Here is a 16160-nt window from a genome sequence, read left to right as displayed (position 1 = left end):
GTCATGACCCGAGCAGGGGGGAAATGGTCAGGGTGAGGGGAGGGAAGGGAGGGAGCGAGGAGGGGGGAAATGGTCAGGGTGAGGGGAGGGAAGGGAGGGAGCGAGGAGGGGGTAGAGAGTCGAGAGGGGAGCTGAAGGCACGGTCAAAGAGAAAGGTCTTGAGACCGGCCTTGAAGGAGGAAAGGGAGGAGGCAAGGCGAAGGCACTGGGGGAAAGAGTCATCTTATCTGTGTGCATAAGTGCTTAACAGAGGAGCCAACAACAACCACAAGTATATCATTTTTAACATCCTTTCTATTTGGTGCCCTTTTCCAATAGATGTCATCACTGTGAGTAATCAATACCCATTGCACAAGACAGCCAATGTTGTTCTGCCTGGGCTCTTCCAAATGCTTGGAAGCAAATAATGGACAAATTGGCCAGGCAATGGGGTCACAGCAGCTCTTATATTTCAACCATAATAACTCCCAAGTGGGGCACAACCTTGACACAAAAGAGATCCACTTTCTCTTCGGTATCTCAAATACCACAGCTTATACATTTATAGCAAGGGAGGGAGCGAGGCGAAGGGACTGTGGAACGAAGTTCCAAAGGGTGGGGGCAGAGAGGCTGAAAATCTGAAGAGAAAGCACGAGCGGGTTTGTCTGTTCTTGCAAGTAACACTCTACAACACAAGAGTGTCTGCTTTCCTCTAGCTGGTTTTGCACGTCTCTTTGTTTTGTCCTGTTCAAGATATTTCTATATCTATCTATCTGTCTGTCTGTCTGTCTGTCCGTCCGTCTGTCTATTTAAATTAAATCTATATCGGGAATAAGAACCAACATGATATATGCAGCATCACATTTGATTAAAAAAAAGGTAACACTGTGAATTTTAAACACCGTATTACATTAACCAAAAAGCAAGCTGCTATTAAAAGAGAAGCAGTACACAATGTGTACTTCACTACGGATTGTTGTAGAAGCAAGATGATTTATCAAAATAGTATTTAGTGCTATTAATCCCAGCAGGTTACCAGGAACAGCTGTTTCTTCAGTCCTTGAAGCCAGGTTAAAAATATACTCAGATCGATATTAATCATAATCAATGCTGATGTATTTTAACTGTAATTTGCCACAGATAGAGTCTGGGATAACTTATTGATTCACATTAGCAGTTCCTTGGACACATTAATCGCCAACACAAAGAATAAAACATTTTGCTAATATGCCTGTTTTAAAAACAATGAAAGTGCCTTCGAAAATAATAATATAATAATAATAACAACAACAACTTGCATTTATATAGCGCCCTCCACGCAGCTTCTCGGAGCGCTTAGACAATACTTGCATTTGATATAGAGCTTTATCACATCGTTGAGACGTCTCAAAGCGCTTCACTGAATATACTGTAAAGTGAATTGAATATATAGAAACAAAACAACAATTACATTTGTACAGCGCCTTTCACGTCCGGAGGACGTCCCAAGGCGCTGGACAGTCAGAGTTTCGGACCTGAGCTGGGGGTCGGGATTGGGAAGGGTGGAGGGCAGGGGGGGAAAGCAGGGAGATCGAAAACTTAACCACCACAACAAATTACATTTATATAACGCCTTTCATTTCTGGAGGATGCCCCAAGGCGCTGGACAGTCAGGGATTTGGACCCGAGCTGGGGGTTGGGATCAGGAGGGGTTTCAAGAAGCTATTACACTCACAATATAGAAATTTAGCCACAGACATTTAGGTCCATCATGTCTGTGCTGGAATATTAAGAGAGTGGCAATTAGTTTCAATGCTTAGCGTATAGGTTTATGGTTTACATAAACAGACAAATCATGCACCTCTTCCAAACCTAAATATTAAGGGAAGGAAAAATGATGAAGATGAAATAGTTAATTGGATAAAAGCAAAAAATGCGAGAATTTAACAGCAGGTTGATTTATATTTGTTCTGACTTGACTCTTTTATTAGTTCGATCGCTGCAACAGAAATGTTAAACCGTCCAGCACTGCCTGGCATTAGTCAAAGAGCTGTATTGCCTTGATTATCCTGCTCTGATCTGCAACTCATACCAGATGGATCCCTTCACCGATGGATCCGTAACTCTGATTTTCAGCATATATTTGGCAAGTCTCTCCAACTTTTTGTTTTAAAACTGCTAATGGTATGAGGTCACCTGCCTTTGACAACAATCTTGCTGAGCTGCCGAATCCAATCGGCTTAGAAATGCACGATGGTCATATTGCGTGCAATCTATAAGGTGGTCAATGAAAATGCACTGTATAACAGGAGAGGTGCATATCAGACCATATAGCCTTGGTCCCATGTTTTGTTTCTTACCCCTAAGATGGTGTTGTATTGCACAGGACATGAAGATGGTGTCACCCAGTTACATTACAATAAGATCAATGTTAGTTTAGCTTCGAGCAAGCATATGCACAACGATGAAGTGTCCATAATTCAACAGTGACATATAAAGGATTGTTAATTAATGCTCATTGATCTTAGCTGTGAAATAGAGTCCTTTTCTGACCCTTTTGTGTAGGATAAGTTTTTCCAAAATGTAAATGTAGATAAAGTTATCCAAAAAGAAACTGGAGTTCTGCAGGATCTGACAATTGAACAAAATCACATAATTTAATTAAAATCAGATTATTTAATATATAATAGCTCAGAGAAATGGGGATAATTGCATATAATTGTATATATGACACAGGTGCATTAAAATATTTATGATACAGATGCATTATAAATAGTAATAATAATCATTGCATTTCATATAGTGCCTTATCACGTCATTGAGACGCTTCAAAGTGTTTCACAGAATATATTGTAAAGTGGTTTGTCTGTATATTTTGTGTGTGAAGTGCAAAAACAAAATGTTCCTTCTGTACTTTGGCTTTTCAGTCCAGGACTGAAGCTGTTTATAATAACATCCAGGTTAAAGCAGCTGAGTTTGCAGTACTGCATGAACTTAGGGTAATACCTTTCATATTCACACTGAACAGCATATACATTTGTAAGATTAATAAGTATATCAGTACACAACCCGAGGGCTTTTCGGCATTTCTTATTGAATTATTTACAGTGCACACAATGTCTGCAGTAGTCAACATTTCGCTGTGGTAACTTTTAAACATTAGTTGCTAAAGCCTTTTTTTACCATCAGTATCTCCACGATGGAATTAATCAAGTAACCAAGCAAAGGTTAACAGATCTGCTTCTTTACTTACTAATACTCAATGGTGATAATAATAATAATATAATAATCCTTGCATTTGATATAGCGCCTTATCACGTCGTCGAGATGTCTCAAAGTGCTTCACAGAGTATACTGTAAAGTGAATTGGCTGTGTATTTTGTGGGCGAAATACATGAGACTAAAAGCTTATTCCTCTTCTGTGTTAACATTATAGTAATAATGTTCACAATCCAACTTTACTGCTCGTGTTCTGCGCCATCGCATTCCGTGGCACACGAATAAATCAATGTGCTAAACACCAATTCCCTCTCATTCATTAACCAACTCACATGGGTTATCATCGCAGATAGTGTTATACAGTAGGAGATCTTTGTGTATTAATACCGAACCAGCTTCTATCTAGATTGTAACCTTCCCTAAAGAAATGTCTCGCTCCACCTTAATTCTAGGATTCAGATTTATTTCTTCCCAATATATGAAATGCAAAGAATAAAAATTATATTATATATATTAAATTATATATATAAAAATTAGAGAATTCTCTAAAATATTGGGAAGGGGAAATTAGGTCACCAATCTTTTTTAATGTAAAAAAAAACCCGAACAGCTCCATAGAAGGTTACAGCAATGTGAAATTCTATCATCGGGTTAGCGAGGATAATTATGCTATTTCAAACATATTTATCCATCCATCACAAGGACACTATTGTACTGCACAAAAGGCAAAGCAAAGTTAAAATGGCTGAATGCAGTGTTCAGAGATCTAAACCAATTCGTTCTTACTTTATCAACATTAAGTTAATTTTTTTGCAAGTCTGCTACTAAAATAACTTGGCCAGGCTGAAAATTCATAGCCAATTTAGTTCCATATTGCACAGAGCACTGATGCACACAACAAACAGTTGCAAACCTGCCAGAACTACAAAAAGTACAAAAGCAAATGCCTTAAGTAGCTCATTCACAGCACATCACCCATGAGGTTTCTCTCCCACTCGGTTAAGTTATCCGTATCTTTACTTTGAAATTACAAGATTAAGATGGACCCATTTGAACAAAAAAAAACATATTTCACAAGTAAATTAGCCCTATTATCCCAAATAGTGTCCAATGGGAAATGCTACAAAACTACTGTCCTGAAGCCCCTTTGGAAGGATTGTTGATGAAGACCCATAACTGTTGAAGAGGAATGAATGAAGCACTTAACACAAATTTACTACTTTACCAATGTACCTGAGAAACAAGATCAAACCACTATAATTTCTGAAATGCCCCCCTTTCCCCATTAACAGAAGCATTTTGAATATCTTCCATTTAAATCGCACATCCTCGATGGAAGCCCACGTGCCTCTCTCACCTTTCCTTTACCTCCTCCACCCCATTCACCCCCCCCTCGCTCCCCACACCAAACACAGTTAATCTTATTAAAGTTTGATCACAAAGTCAACCAACAAGATTCGTCTTTGCCAAAAGCAATTTCACCTCGGCAAGAAAGCGTATCCAATCATTTAATTCTCTGCAGAAAAGTTTATCTTAAAAAAAAACGGAAAGGGCTCTTTACAAGTGATGACCTTTTATAAATACATATATAAAAAAAGACTCCAAACTCAAGTGTAGGAGAGGCAGATGGATGGGAGGGAGGGAGGGAGGGAGGGAGGGTGAGGATTGGGAGGTTAAGAGGAAGAAACGGCAAACAGTGTGAGTGTGCGTACGTGTGTGTATGAGTTTTTTATGCTGATGATGCTGATGCTGCTGCTAACTTGCCTGATCTGATGCAAGTTGCATCCAAGCAACTTAAGGCAACTCAGATTCTTTACCAAAGGCCGTTTCACCTCTGCGTTCATTCATTCTCTGCAGAAAAGTTGATCTTACAAAAAGGGGATGATAGCTCTTTGCAGGTGATGACAGGAGGGTGGGGAGGTTAAAAGGAAGAAACAGCAAACAGTGTGAGTATGTATGTGTGTGTGTGTGTGTGTGTGTTTTGCACTGATGTTGCTGCTGTTAACTCGCCTGACGTGAGCTGCATCCAGCCGCAGATCTTGTAGACGGTGGCCGTGTTGCAGAAGAAGAAGAGGACAAAGCAGGCGATGCAGCCCATGGTGAGCGTCATGGAGAGGGCGATGAAGAAGGAAGCGGCTTTGAAAGCGCCCGAGGGGATGGTGGAGAAGTCGGTGAAGCTGCCCCGGCAGCTCAGCTCCCTGGACAGCCCGTTACCGATGCAGTAGTGGAAGAGACCGAAGTAGCCAGCCTGCGGAGTGTCCACGCCATCGCCGATCCAGTAAGGCTGGATGAAGCACACCACGTTGACGATAGCGAAGCAAATGGTGAAGATGGCCCACAGCACGCCAATGGCTCTGGAGTTCCTGACATAGTTGGTGTGGTAGATTTTGGCAGCTTCCTGAGCTGGCAACATCGCTGGCGAGATGCTGACCTGACACGTCTTCTTTTTTTTTTAGCCGATCTGCTGCCAATGAGTCGCTGTTGTTGTTGTTGTTGTTGCTGTTGCTGTTGCTGTTGTTGTTACTGTTGCAGAAACAAATCTGCACCACAAACAAATCGTCCAAAAAAACCTGCAAAAAAAAAGAATAATAATTTTGCGACCCAAAAGAAAATCTGCACAAATTATAAATATAATCATTTTTAACAAGGCTTTTTTTTCTCTTCCCCCCCCCCACCCACCGCCCGGCCCGCCACCACCTAAAGAAACCCAGCACACAAAAAAATAATTTTGCAAGCTTTTTATTTTAATTTTTTTCTACGCCCCCCCCCACCCCTCCACCCAAAAAAGAAAAATCTGCGAAAATAAAACAATAATCATTTTTGCCACCGGAGAAGATCTGCGAAAATCATAATAATTTTTCCTCCCCCCCCCACAAAAAAAAATCTACGCACACAAAAAAAGAAAATTTAATTTTGCGAAGACTTTTCTTTCCTTCCCCCTCCCTCAAAAAAATAACAATAATAACAATAACTTTTCCTCCCCCCCAAAAAAATCTACACCCACGCAAAAAAGAAAATTAATTGTTGCGAAGACTTTGTTTTCCTTCCCAATCCCCTCCCTCCAAATAATAACAATAAAATTTTTGCTCCCCCCCCCAAAAAAAAAATCTACACCCAAAAAAAAAATTAATTTTTGCAAAGACTTTTTTTGGTCCTTCCCTCCTCCAAATAATAATAACAATAATATTTTTTCCTCCCCCCACCCACACCCCCCCCCCAAAAAAAAATCTACACACAAAAAAAAATTAATTTTTGCGAAGACTTTTTTTGGTCCTTCCCTCCTCCAAATAATAATAATAATAATAATATTTTTTTCCCTCCAACTCAGATCAGATCAATTCTATCGTTAATAATAATAATAATAACAATAATAACAATAATAATATTTTTTTTTCCCTCCAACTCAGATCAGATCAATTCTATCGTTAATAATAATAATAACAATAATAACAATAATAATAATATTTTTTTCCCTCCAACTCAGATCAGATCAAACCTATCGTCAATAATAATAATGATAATAATAATAATATTAATAATATTTTTTTCCTCCAACTCAGATCAGATCAAACCTATCGTCAATAATAATAATAACGATAATAATAATAATATTAATAATATTTTTTTTCCTCCAACTCAGATCAGATCAAATCTATCGTCAATAATAATAATAATAATAATAACAATAATAATATTTTTTTGCTCCAGCTCAGATCAGATCAAATCTATCGTTAATAATAATAATAATAACAACAATAATAATAATAATAATAATAATAATAATAATAATCACCCAATAGCTGGCTGGTCTTGGCAGAGCTGCTCACCGAATCGCGCATCATATTAATTCCTCCTTTATTTGGGGGAATGATCTGAATTGCATTGGATTTTCCTTTTTTTTTCCCTCTCTGGCTTTTTCTTCCCCTTTTCCCTGTTGCATCGCAGTGGGAACCCAGAGCCTCTGGAGCTGTGAGATAAATGATCACATCATCTCGGTTGCGATGTTGCTCCTGCTTTGTTCCTGCAGGATTTTTTTCTCCCAGTTTTTTTTTTTTTGGATCTGCTGCTTACCCTAGAAGAAGATGCACATATCTATATATGTATATATATATATTTCTCCCACCCACCCACCCCCACCCCCCACCCTCCACCCCCTCCACCCAGGAGGATGCACTGATGCACTGATCAGAGAGGCATAGCTCAGGAGCTGGAATAGCTCAGTAGCTCATCAGGAGCATCAGCAGCTCAGGCTGGAAGGATGGAGGGATGGATGCTCCTGGAGTCTATCTGAGCCCTCCAGTTGCTCAGGAATGTCTGGCTGGCTGGCTGTCAGTGCAGGCAGCACAGCCTCTTTGCATCCAGGACAGTCTGATCTGAGTCCCCCCCCCCCCCACCCCCCTCCCCACCACCTCTGTGTGTGTCTACAGTTACCTCTCACTCCACACAGTCACACCAACCACACTCACTGCCTGTGCACACACACACCGATTGGCAGATGGATGCATTGGACCTCGGGATTTGTAGTTACTCTGTGTGTGCAATAAACTCACAGTGGTTTTTATTTTCTGCACCCACCCCCACCACCCCCCCCCCCCCACCCACCCCACCTCCAACTCCTCCACTCCATCCCCACACACCACAGTAAATGGTGAAATATTGTACATCGAATGCTATTTCTCTTATTTATTTGTTTATTTATTTATTAGGTAGGTGTGTCTGACAATTGGGGAAACCCATCAACTTGTTATCTTCTTGGGGGGGGGGGGGGGGCGGTGGGGGGGGGGGGGGGCGGTGGTGGGGGGGGGGGGCGGTGGGGGGGGAAGAGGGCGAGGTCTCCGTGAAGCTGAACTGGCAACAGAATGGCGGAATCAAGCCAGCCCTCCGCGGCGGTCTCATTAGTCCGTTGCTTGAGCCGGGCGGGTCCGCAGTAGTCCAGGGCACTGCTGATGACAGCACAGCCCAGCCCAGCCTGGCTCGTTGGCAGGACCTGGAAGGGCAGACCAGTCATCTGGGGGCAGGGAGTCATCCCACTCGGCTCCTGATTATTACATCTCCGCAACCGACATGAAATAATCACAGCTCAGAGGCTCTCTTAAGAGTATGCTTACGAATATCCCAACGAAACTGAGAATTCCATGCATCCCAGAGACAGACTGTTGGAATTCTGGAAAGTGTTTAGGCGCGGGTTGGGGTAACTACCGGAGTCTAACCAGTTACAACCGCATAGCGTGCTGTTGAGAGCGTTGTTTTGTCCAGCATTGATTCCAATTAGTGCTTTGGCTTACAGGGTTAACAGGAGCTGAGTGTGAGTATTCCCTGCCCACCCCCCAAATTAATATAACAATCTCCTTGTATTATTTCTTAATAATATAGAGAGACGGGGATGGGGAGTGGAGGGGTGGGGGGAGGCGGGTGACACAATAGACACTAAAACAACCAGACTGTAAGCTTTTTCAACCGTGGCCAAATGTCACCCCGGCACATCAAATCCATTTCTAAATATTCAATACCAGTTTTCTGAATAGAAACTCGTGTCTTCTGGGTCTCAGTATCAAAGAGCTTAATTGAATGATGGTGTTTTTACACAATATTGTGGCCGGTTCACTGGTTGGGTCATCTAAAACGATGCGATGAGTCAAAACAGAGTAAATGGTCACAAGCCATGAGGAGATTTAAGAATTATTTATGTTGAGAGTGAAGCACTAACCTTGAGTCAACCCAGACCAGAAATGGAAACACAGCAAATAATGGGAAGAAACGTGTAAGCAAAACAGTTGTTACTCTAGTGTAGCCCTTTTGGAGATCTGCATTGTATAAGGTAGCCTTCGCCATAAGGTGCTAAACCAAGGTCCCATCTGCCTAGTCAGGTGGACTTTAAATATTTCATAACACTATTCTGAAAGATAGTCCTGGCCAACAATCCTCCAGATACATCGATCATTTATCTCATGGCCGTTTGTGAGGCTTTGCGACGTTTGCCTACAAAAATAGTGATTACATGTCAGTAATTACTGTACAATACAATTTACATTTATATAGCACCTTTCCTATCGGGAGTGCTCGATGAGCACCCAAGCTGGGGGTGGCAGCTGAGGTAGGGGAGGGGGGGGTGGGAGAGGAAAGATACTATGAAGTGTTGGAGGCATTTTGATGCAATAAAGTGCTGGGATGTCTTTCCGATGTGAAGGGCGCTATACATGTGTAACTTATTGTTGTTGTTTAATAACAATGCAATTCTTTCCTTTCAGTGTTTGTCAGTGATGTTTTGTCTCGACTAACAATGCTGGTTGATTCGCGCTCATATCTGTAGTGAGTCTCTGTCCATTCCACCCGCATATTGCAATACCTATCCAAGACATAAATTTATTGTGGCAGGATTTTGGAAGGAAAAAGAAAACATTTTGAAAGTCAGATGCTAGGAAAAGAATGTAATTTAAATAAATTGTATATTTAATCTGTTTGGTGCCTATCTTATATATTACTCCCTCCGGGTATTTCTTGCCAGCACTGATTCCAAAATGTTTAAACACAGGTCATAGAGTGACACCAGCAATATTTCTATCCAATATATTTGCAGCTTCATCAGCACTCTGCACTAGAAATACAAACTCCAATGTCACCCAAAAGTGACTGTGTGATTAAGCCCCACCAGGTTCAGACAGAATAATTAATATTAAAAACTTTGACTTATCTTAAATTGTAATAGTCATTCCCCTGACCTGTCCGACTATTGATCTGTGAAGTCCTGTACCTTATTGGTTAGAGCACTCGCCCCGCAAACGTGAGGACCTCGGTTCGATTCCTGGGCAGGGCGAAACGTTAGGCAAGTTTCCTTACTCCGTACGCCTCGGTTTACATGGCAGTAAGTAGGAATTCGGTTGCTAGTCGATTGGCGGATTGCTTTTCCAGCGGTAATAACCCCCTCAAATTTTTTTAAAAAAAATAAGTCGGTAACTCAATCCCCGACTGTTTGTGGGACGCTGCTGTGTGCAATTGGTTCTTGCATTTCGCCCACAAAATATACAGTCAACTCACTTTACGATATATTCTGTGTAGCTCTTTTAGACGTCTCGAAGATATGATAATTCGCTATATCAAATGCAAGGATTATTATTATTATTACTAACATATCTAAATACAACACAGATTATTGCCAATGCATCACATTAAAATATTGGATTTCTAGACAAGCATGTCATTAAAATTTTAAAATTGTTCTATTGGTAATGTATTCCAGGGAAAGCAGCTGACACTTTTGACAAATTATATGTTCGGTAATCCTTAAAGCAGTAGTTTTTGCATTTGTAATCCTAGTCTTACAGAGCTTTAATTTAACCAACAGGATGAGGGTGTCTTATATATTTAATAATGCATATTTATACTGATTAGATTTTAAGCGAGATTTTGAAATTTTCCATATGACACAAGGTCAACATGTTTCACATTTAAGACATTTATTTCTGCTGCAGGATTCAATATGCTGTAACTGAGAATGAAGTACTTAATGTTACAGGTAGTCCATTTTCTATTTGCCACAAAGACTTTAGGCAATTGTAGAAGTGATTGTTCCAGACTATAACCCAAAACACTGGGAGCACAAATATTTTTTTGCTGTGAGCCTTGGTGTTATTGAAACCCACATAATGATATCCTTGTGTAGCAATCCTATATTTTAATGTGATGCACTGGCGAGATCTGTATTGTATTTAGATATATTAGTAATGATGTGGCAGCACATCAATAGTCAGGCAGGTTCAAGGGAATGACTATTAAAGCGCTCTGGGTCACGACTGCTTGAGGGGCGCTATCTAAATGCAAGTTGTCGTTGTTAAACTACTAGCGTTTCACCCACAAAATACACAGTCAATTCACTTTCCTGTGAAACACTTTGAGACTTCTCAATGACGTGATAAGGCGCTATATCAAATGCAAGGATTATTATTATTTTCCTATTCTTATCACAATTGCTAATCATTTAAACTGCAAGAAACTGTGGCGAGAACACACTGTTTTTCAGAACACACTGGAGCGTCGTGCAATGCTTCACATAATCATAATTCTGCCCAGATTGGAATCATTTTGTTGGTTCATCTTTGACTCCATTGTAAATAGGGATGCAGTATGCACAGAATATTGTCATAGCTGTAGAATACATCTGGAAGCCAGGGAAACAGCTGATTTAAATGTGTTGCACTCAACACAAGCATGAAAGAATCTAATTTAAATAGCTACACTTCTTAAGCAGATTGATTCCAGCACCTTTGCCTCCAATTGAATAACAATGAGTACATTGACTAAACCTGCTTAATGATCATTCTTAACAGTTTGAAAGAAGACTTGAGAAACTATCACCAGATCTCAAGGAGGATAATATTGCCACAGCAAAGAAGAAGAAAGGCGTGTGTGACACAAAAGTTGATTAATTCTAATACCCCATATCGGGTACTTGGACAATTGGTGTTGAGAGTGAGAATGAATATCAGTGGTTAGTGTGTGAATATACAGTTCATAGCATATTTGTTTATTCCAGTAATAAGCTGTCACCTGCTTCTACAACAAACTGTGTCAGTTCTCAGTAGGGAGACGAGATTTATATTGTGAATGTGTCAAATCATAGATTGATCAGCAAGACATAAACATCTGTGGGTAGTACACTCATTCGTTAAATAACATTAGCCAAGTAAATCCTGATGGGTTATAAACAGCTAAGAAACATGAAATAAACAATGTGTACTGCCCAGCAGCTTGAACATTTTACTTTTGTCGTGTTAAACATTTCGCTGAGCCAGTAAGACCCTGGGCACTGGAGCTCTCGAAGGACTTGCTCTTTTCCAGGATCATTTATTTCAACTGTTCTCGTCAACCGAAGCTGGCCTATAAAACAGCAAACATTATGCCTGTCTGCAAGATAGGATCGAGGTCAGACCCAACAACTGCAGACCAATGCCTCCGCTTCTTATTGTGTCAAGCAATAAAGATCTACAGAGAAAAGTCACCGACTGCACCATTTCAATTTCAACAGCCTGTTATCTTGTCGTTATTTCAGCTTCGGAACGTAGGGTGGTCCAAGTGTCAATCAATTCAGAACTTCATCCTGCTTGGTATCCAACTCCACCAATGTGCAGTGCTCCAAGACGCTCTCTTGCACAAAGGGCGCCGTATCATTCAAGTTGTTGTCGTTCATCCTATTCTCAACATTTCTCGGGCAGGTGACAATGTAAGGCTATTGCAAAAGGTAGACTTGTGGTTTATCTACTGAGCTGGTGAATGAAAAGTATTTTACCATCACCCCATGGGAATGTTTGTGCTCTTGTTATTTGCAATGTGTATTTAGGGATTTGTCGTTGTCAATGAACTAGTGGATATCATTAGCATTGCTAACTAAGAATAATATTCCTTATATTTGATATATTTTTATGACATCATCAAAACGTCTCAAAGCATTTTACAAGATTTTACCATAAAGTATAACGACTGTGTTTGTAGGTGAACTCATAGAATCACTGGAGCTCTGTATTCTAATCCCAATTACCTGTTCTTTCTTTTTACCCTTTTATTTTCTTGCTCTTAAAACAGGTTTCCAATTCTATTTTTTTTTCCGTCAAGCAGTCAAGTCATGAAGTGCTACAATAATTAACAGATGACCACAACTTTGCCACACTTCAACAATAACAACAACAACATTGTGATCATCTGCTAAAATGTGTTGTTGTTACGGTGTGGCAAAGTTTTGATCACCTTTTACTTATTTTAGCATTTCAGGACTTGACAAAACCATAACAAGATTGAAAATCTCATGTGAACAAGGGTGCTCAAAGTGTAACAAGGTACGTCACAGCAGATTTTCTTTTATTAGTTTCATAGTGGAGACATGGCACCAACCATCAACTTTCAATGGGCTGTTACACACACTATGCTCTGATTGAGATTTGCCGTTGCTTTTTTTTAAAGCAAATAATTTTGTGCATAGTGCAACATCAGTGATGAGTACAATCACCTCAAACTAACGTATATATTACATCATAATAGCGCCTTTTTTTGTCGTTGAGACGTCTCAAAGCGCTTCACAGAATATATTGTAAAGTGGATTGACTGTATTTTTGTGGGTGAAATGCATACGTGCAGGAGACGATTTGCCTATGATTGACAGTGGAAAAAAAACCATAGAGGTGTTCAAATGCGTTGACTCGACCTTTCTTTGCAGCTTGACAAATTCAAATCCTGAATCACGATTACGGTAAAAGGCACCGTATTAACAATGAGATGCCTAACCGAGTCTGTATCAAATCTAATCTGTACCATGTTTAATATACTCGCAGTCTGACTATTGATTCTCTGTCTCGGCGTTTGCTTATTCAACACTACACTGCTCATCGGCATCTTTCTCTTATCATTTATTATTTTGCTCTGCCACAGTTTTGACCTCTTCCCAACTGCCCTCCCTCTTAGCCGGTCTGAACCTCTCTTCCATTGGCAAGACTCCGCTCCTTTTTCCCTGATTTCTGACTTTTCTCCTATCCTTTACAGACGTGACTGCAACATAAAGGAAGTGACCGCAGCAGCAACTTGTCGACTTGAAGTCGGCCAGTTTTTAACGCTCCCTTTTAATATGTCTGAAATATTTGAGCCAGATGATCCCGCTATAATGGGGGTTGCCAATATATTAAAGATATAGGGAGCAAACAAGAGAGTGGGGTGAGGCTAGGTGAATCGTGTGGAGAAAAAACATTTTGTGTAGACTTGGAATGGAATGAAATGGTCTGTTCCTGTGGTATAACGTTCTATGATTCTAGGAACAGAAGTAATATTACAAATAATAACAATCCTTGCATTTGGTGCATAGCGCCTTTTCACATCATTGAGACGTCTCAAAGCTTCACAGTCTATATAGTAAAGTGAATTAACTGTGTACTTTGTGGGCGGAAAGAAGCAGGTTTTTCGTTCATCAGGCCTATTCCATCCTTTTACGAAATTATATTAATCCTTCTACTCACTTTCTCTTGCCTTTTTTCTTATCCCAAGTATCTTGCTTTCAGTGGCAGTGCATTCCTCATTTCTTACAACCCTTTCCCAATTTGTATCTCATCGCTCCTGAATTCTGTCTGAGAACTAATACCCGATGTGCAACACAAAATTCAACCAGGGAGATCCAGGGTTTGTACTTTTCCCCCCCTTCATCAAGACATAGCAAATTGCTCTCCCATTTTCGTCCAGTGAAGTACAAATGGATTTAATAATTAATTTCTTCTATTACCTCCAGGTACAGGGCCCACACGCACCTTAAGAATAAAATGTATTCATCCTGGAAACTGTGATTAATATTAATTTCACATATAACTGTCGTGAGCCTTCGTTCAATTTTTTGGGACTCGATCCTTTGCTTGACTCCCTAGCTGTGTGACGAGCTGTTTCTGATTCCATCTTTCTTTGTTGCTCGGCTTCTGTTAAATTCTGTAGATTTGCATTTCAACCGACTTCCCACTGAGAATGCGTTCTTGATTGTTCTGCTATTCTCTTTCCAGCCTTTGTTGATACATGATTACAAGTAGTTTGCATACATTTACAATCATTTACGCACAGCATATTGTGGGGGAGTTTTTGAAATGACAGTGTTAGCACATGATGGAATTTTACACTCGGAAATATAACCAACTGGAAAGGCTAGTGATACGATGATGATTGCACGAGACCAGGCAGTTTGAGTCATGTCATTGTGTTTTAAAAAAAATCAGACATTATATCAATCCTCGTCACACGCAGTTTTTACAGAGATCCTGAGAGTGACTGAAAAAGGAGCACTGTGCTCCTTTCTTGCAATGCAATTTAACAACAGAACTCAGCAGTTTTGCTATTGTAGCCAGGGGTGAAATTTTATTAAAAATACATCACACGATATTAGTTTTTGTTGAAATTTTTGATATTTGGATTCTTTGTAGAGCTGCAGAGTGAAGCGGGGATTTTGCATTGCTTTACCGTTCCTTAAAGCTCATTATAATCCATGCAGCTTGGGAAATTTTGCATCCATCAAACGTATGTCTTTATGCACTTTATGGTTGTGTGTCGAATATTGCTCTACTCAAGTTGGCCGCTGCGTTCACCTATAAATTCATAATCACTGCGCTTAACAAAAAACTGTGCTCTGACATTTTGACGGGATAAAGCAACAACAACAAACAACAACAACAACAACAAAATTACATTTGTAAAGCGCCTTTCACGTCGGGAGGACGTTCCCAAGGTGCTGGATCAAATAAAGCACGGAATCAAATGCAAGGATTATTATCCTCTGAATTATGAGAGCCTGGTAGACTACCTGTGTTGGCTAGATCCTCAGAAAGCTCTATGAAGCAGATACGTATGAAAGGACACCAACATTTCCCTTCAGATGTTGCTTGGGTGACTGTCGCCGCCCGCTGAAACCCTCATACACGCCTTTATTACATCGAGGCTCGACTATGCAAACTCACTGCTTGTCGGCCTCCCCAACTCCTCCCTCCATAGGCTGCAGATCATCCAGAACTCTGCAGCCCGTGTCCTCTCCCGCACTCGGCTCCGCGACCCATCACCCCCATCCTCGCCCGACTCCGCCGGCTTCCCATCACACAGAGGATACAGTTCAAGATCCTGGTCCTCACCTTCAAAGCCCTCCACGGTCTTGCTCCCCACTACCTCTCCGACCTCCTAGCCTCCTACCACCTTGCTCGCTCCCTCCACTCAGCGGGTTCTGGCCTGCTTCACGTCCCCCGCCTCGCTCGCCCCACTATCAGCCGGTGGGCCTTCTGCCACTCTGCCCCCAACCTCTGGAACTCCATTCCGCAGTCCCTCCATCTCGCCCCCTCCCTCGCCACCTTCAAGACCCACCTTAAGAGCCTCTTCTTCGACCGTGCTTTCAATCTCCCTGCCTTAATACAATTTTGTATTAAGGCAGGGAGATACATTCAACAGAGAGCTAATTCTGCTGTAAGAACTGAGCTCCACAAAAT

General features: G+C 40.8%; 1 protein-coding gene across 1 annotated transcript; it reads right to left on the bottom strand.

Moving 5' to 3' along the window:
• Positions 1–5098: 5098 nt before the first annotated feature.
• Positions 5099–5644, bottom strand: LOC121849211 (LHFPL tetraspan subfamily member 3 protein-like). The gene has a single exon (XM_042335456.1). The coding sequence runs from the start codon at positions 5588–5590 to the stop codon at positions 5099–5101; it is 492 nt and encodes a 163-aa protein (XP_042191390.1). The 5' UTR covers positions 5591–5644.
• Between the last annotated feature and the right edge of the window lie 10516 nt (positions 5645–16160).

This window comes from Callorhinchus milii, unplaced genomic scaffold, assembly GCF_018977255.1.
Source record: "Callorhinchus milii isolate IMCB2004 unplaced genomic scaffold, IMCB_Cmil_1.0 Scaffold5, whole genome shotgun sequence".
NCBI classification, from domain to species: domain Eukaryota; kingdom Metazoa; phylum Chordata; class Chondrichthyes; order Chimaeriformes; family Callorhinchidae; genus Callorhinchus; species Callorhinchus milii.
Note: the sequence above shows the minus strand (reverse complement) of the source record. Positions and strands in the feature narration are given on the sequence as shown.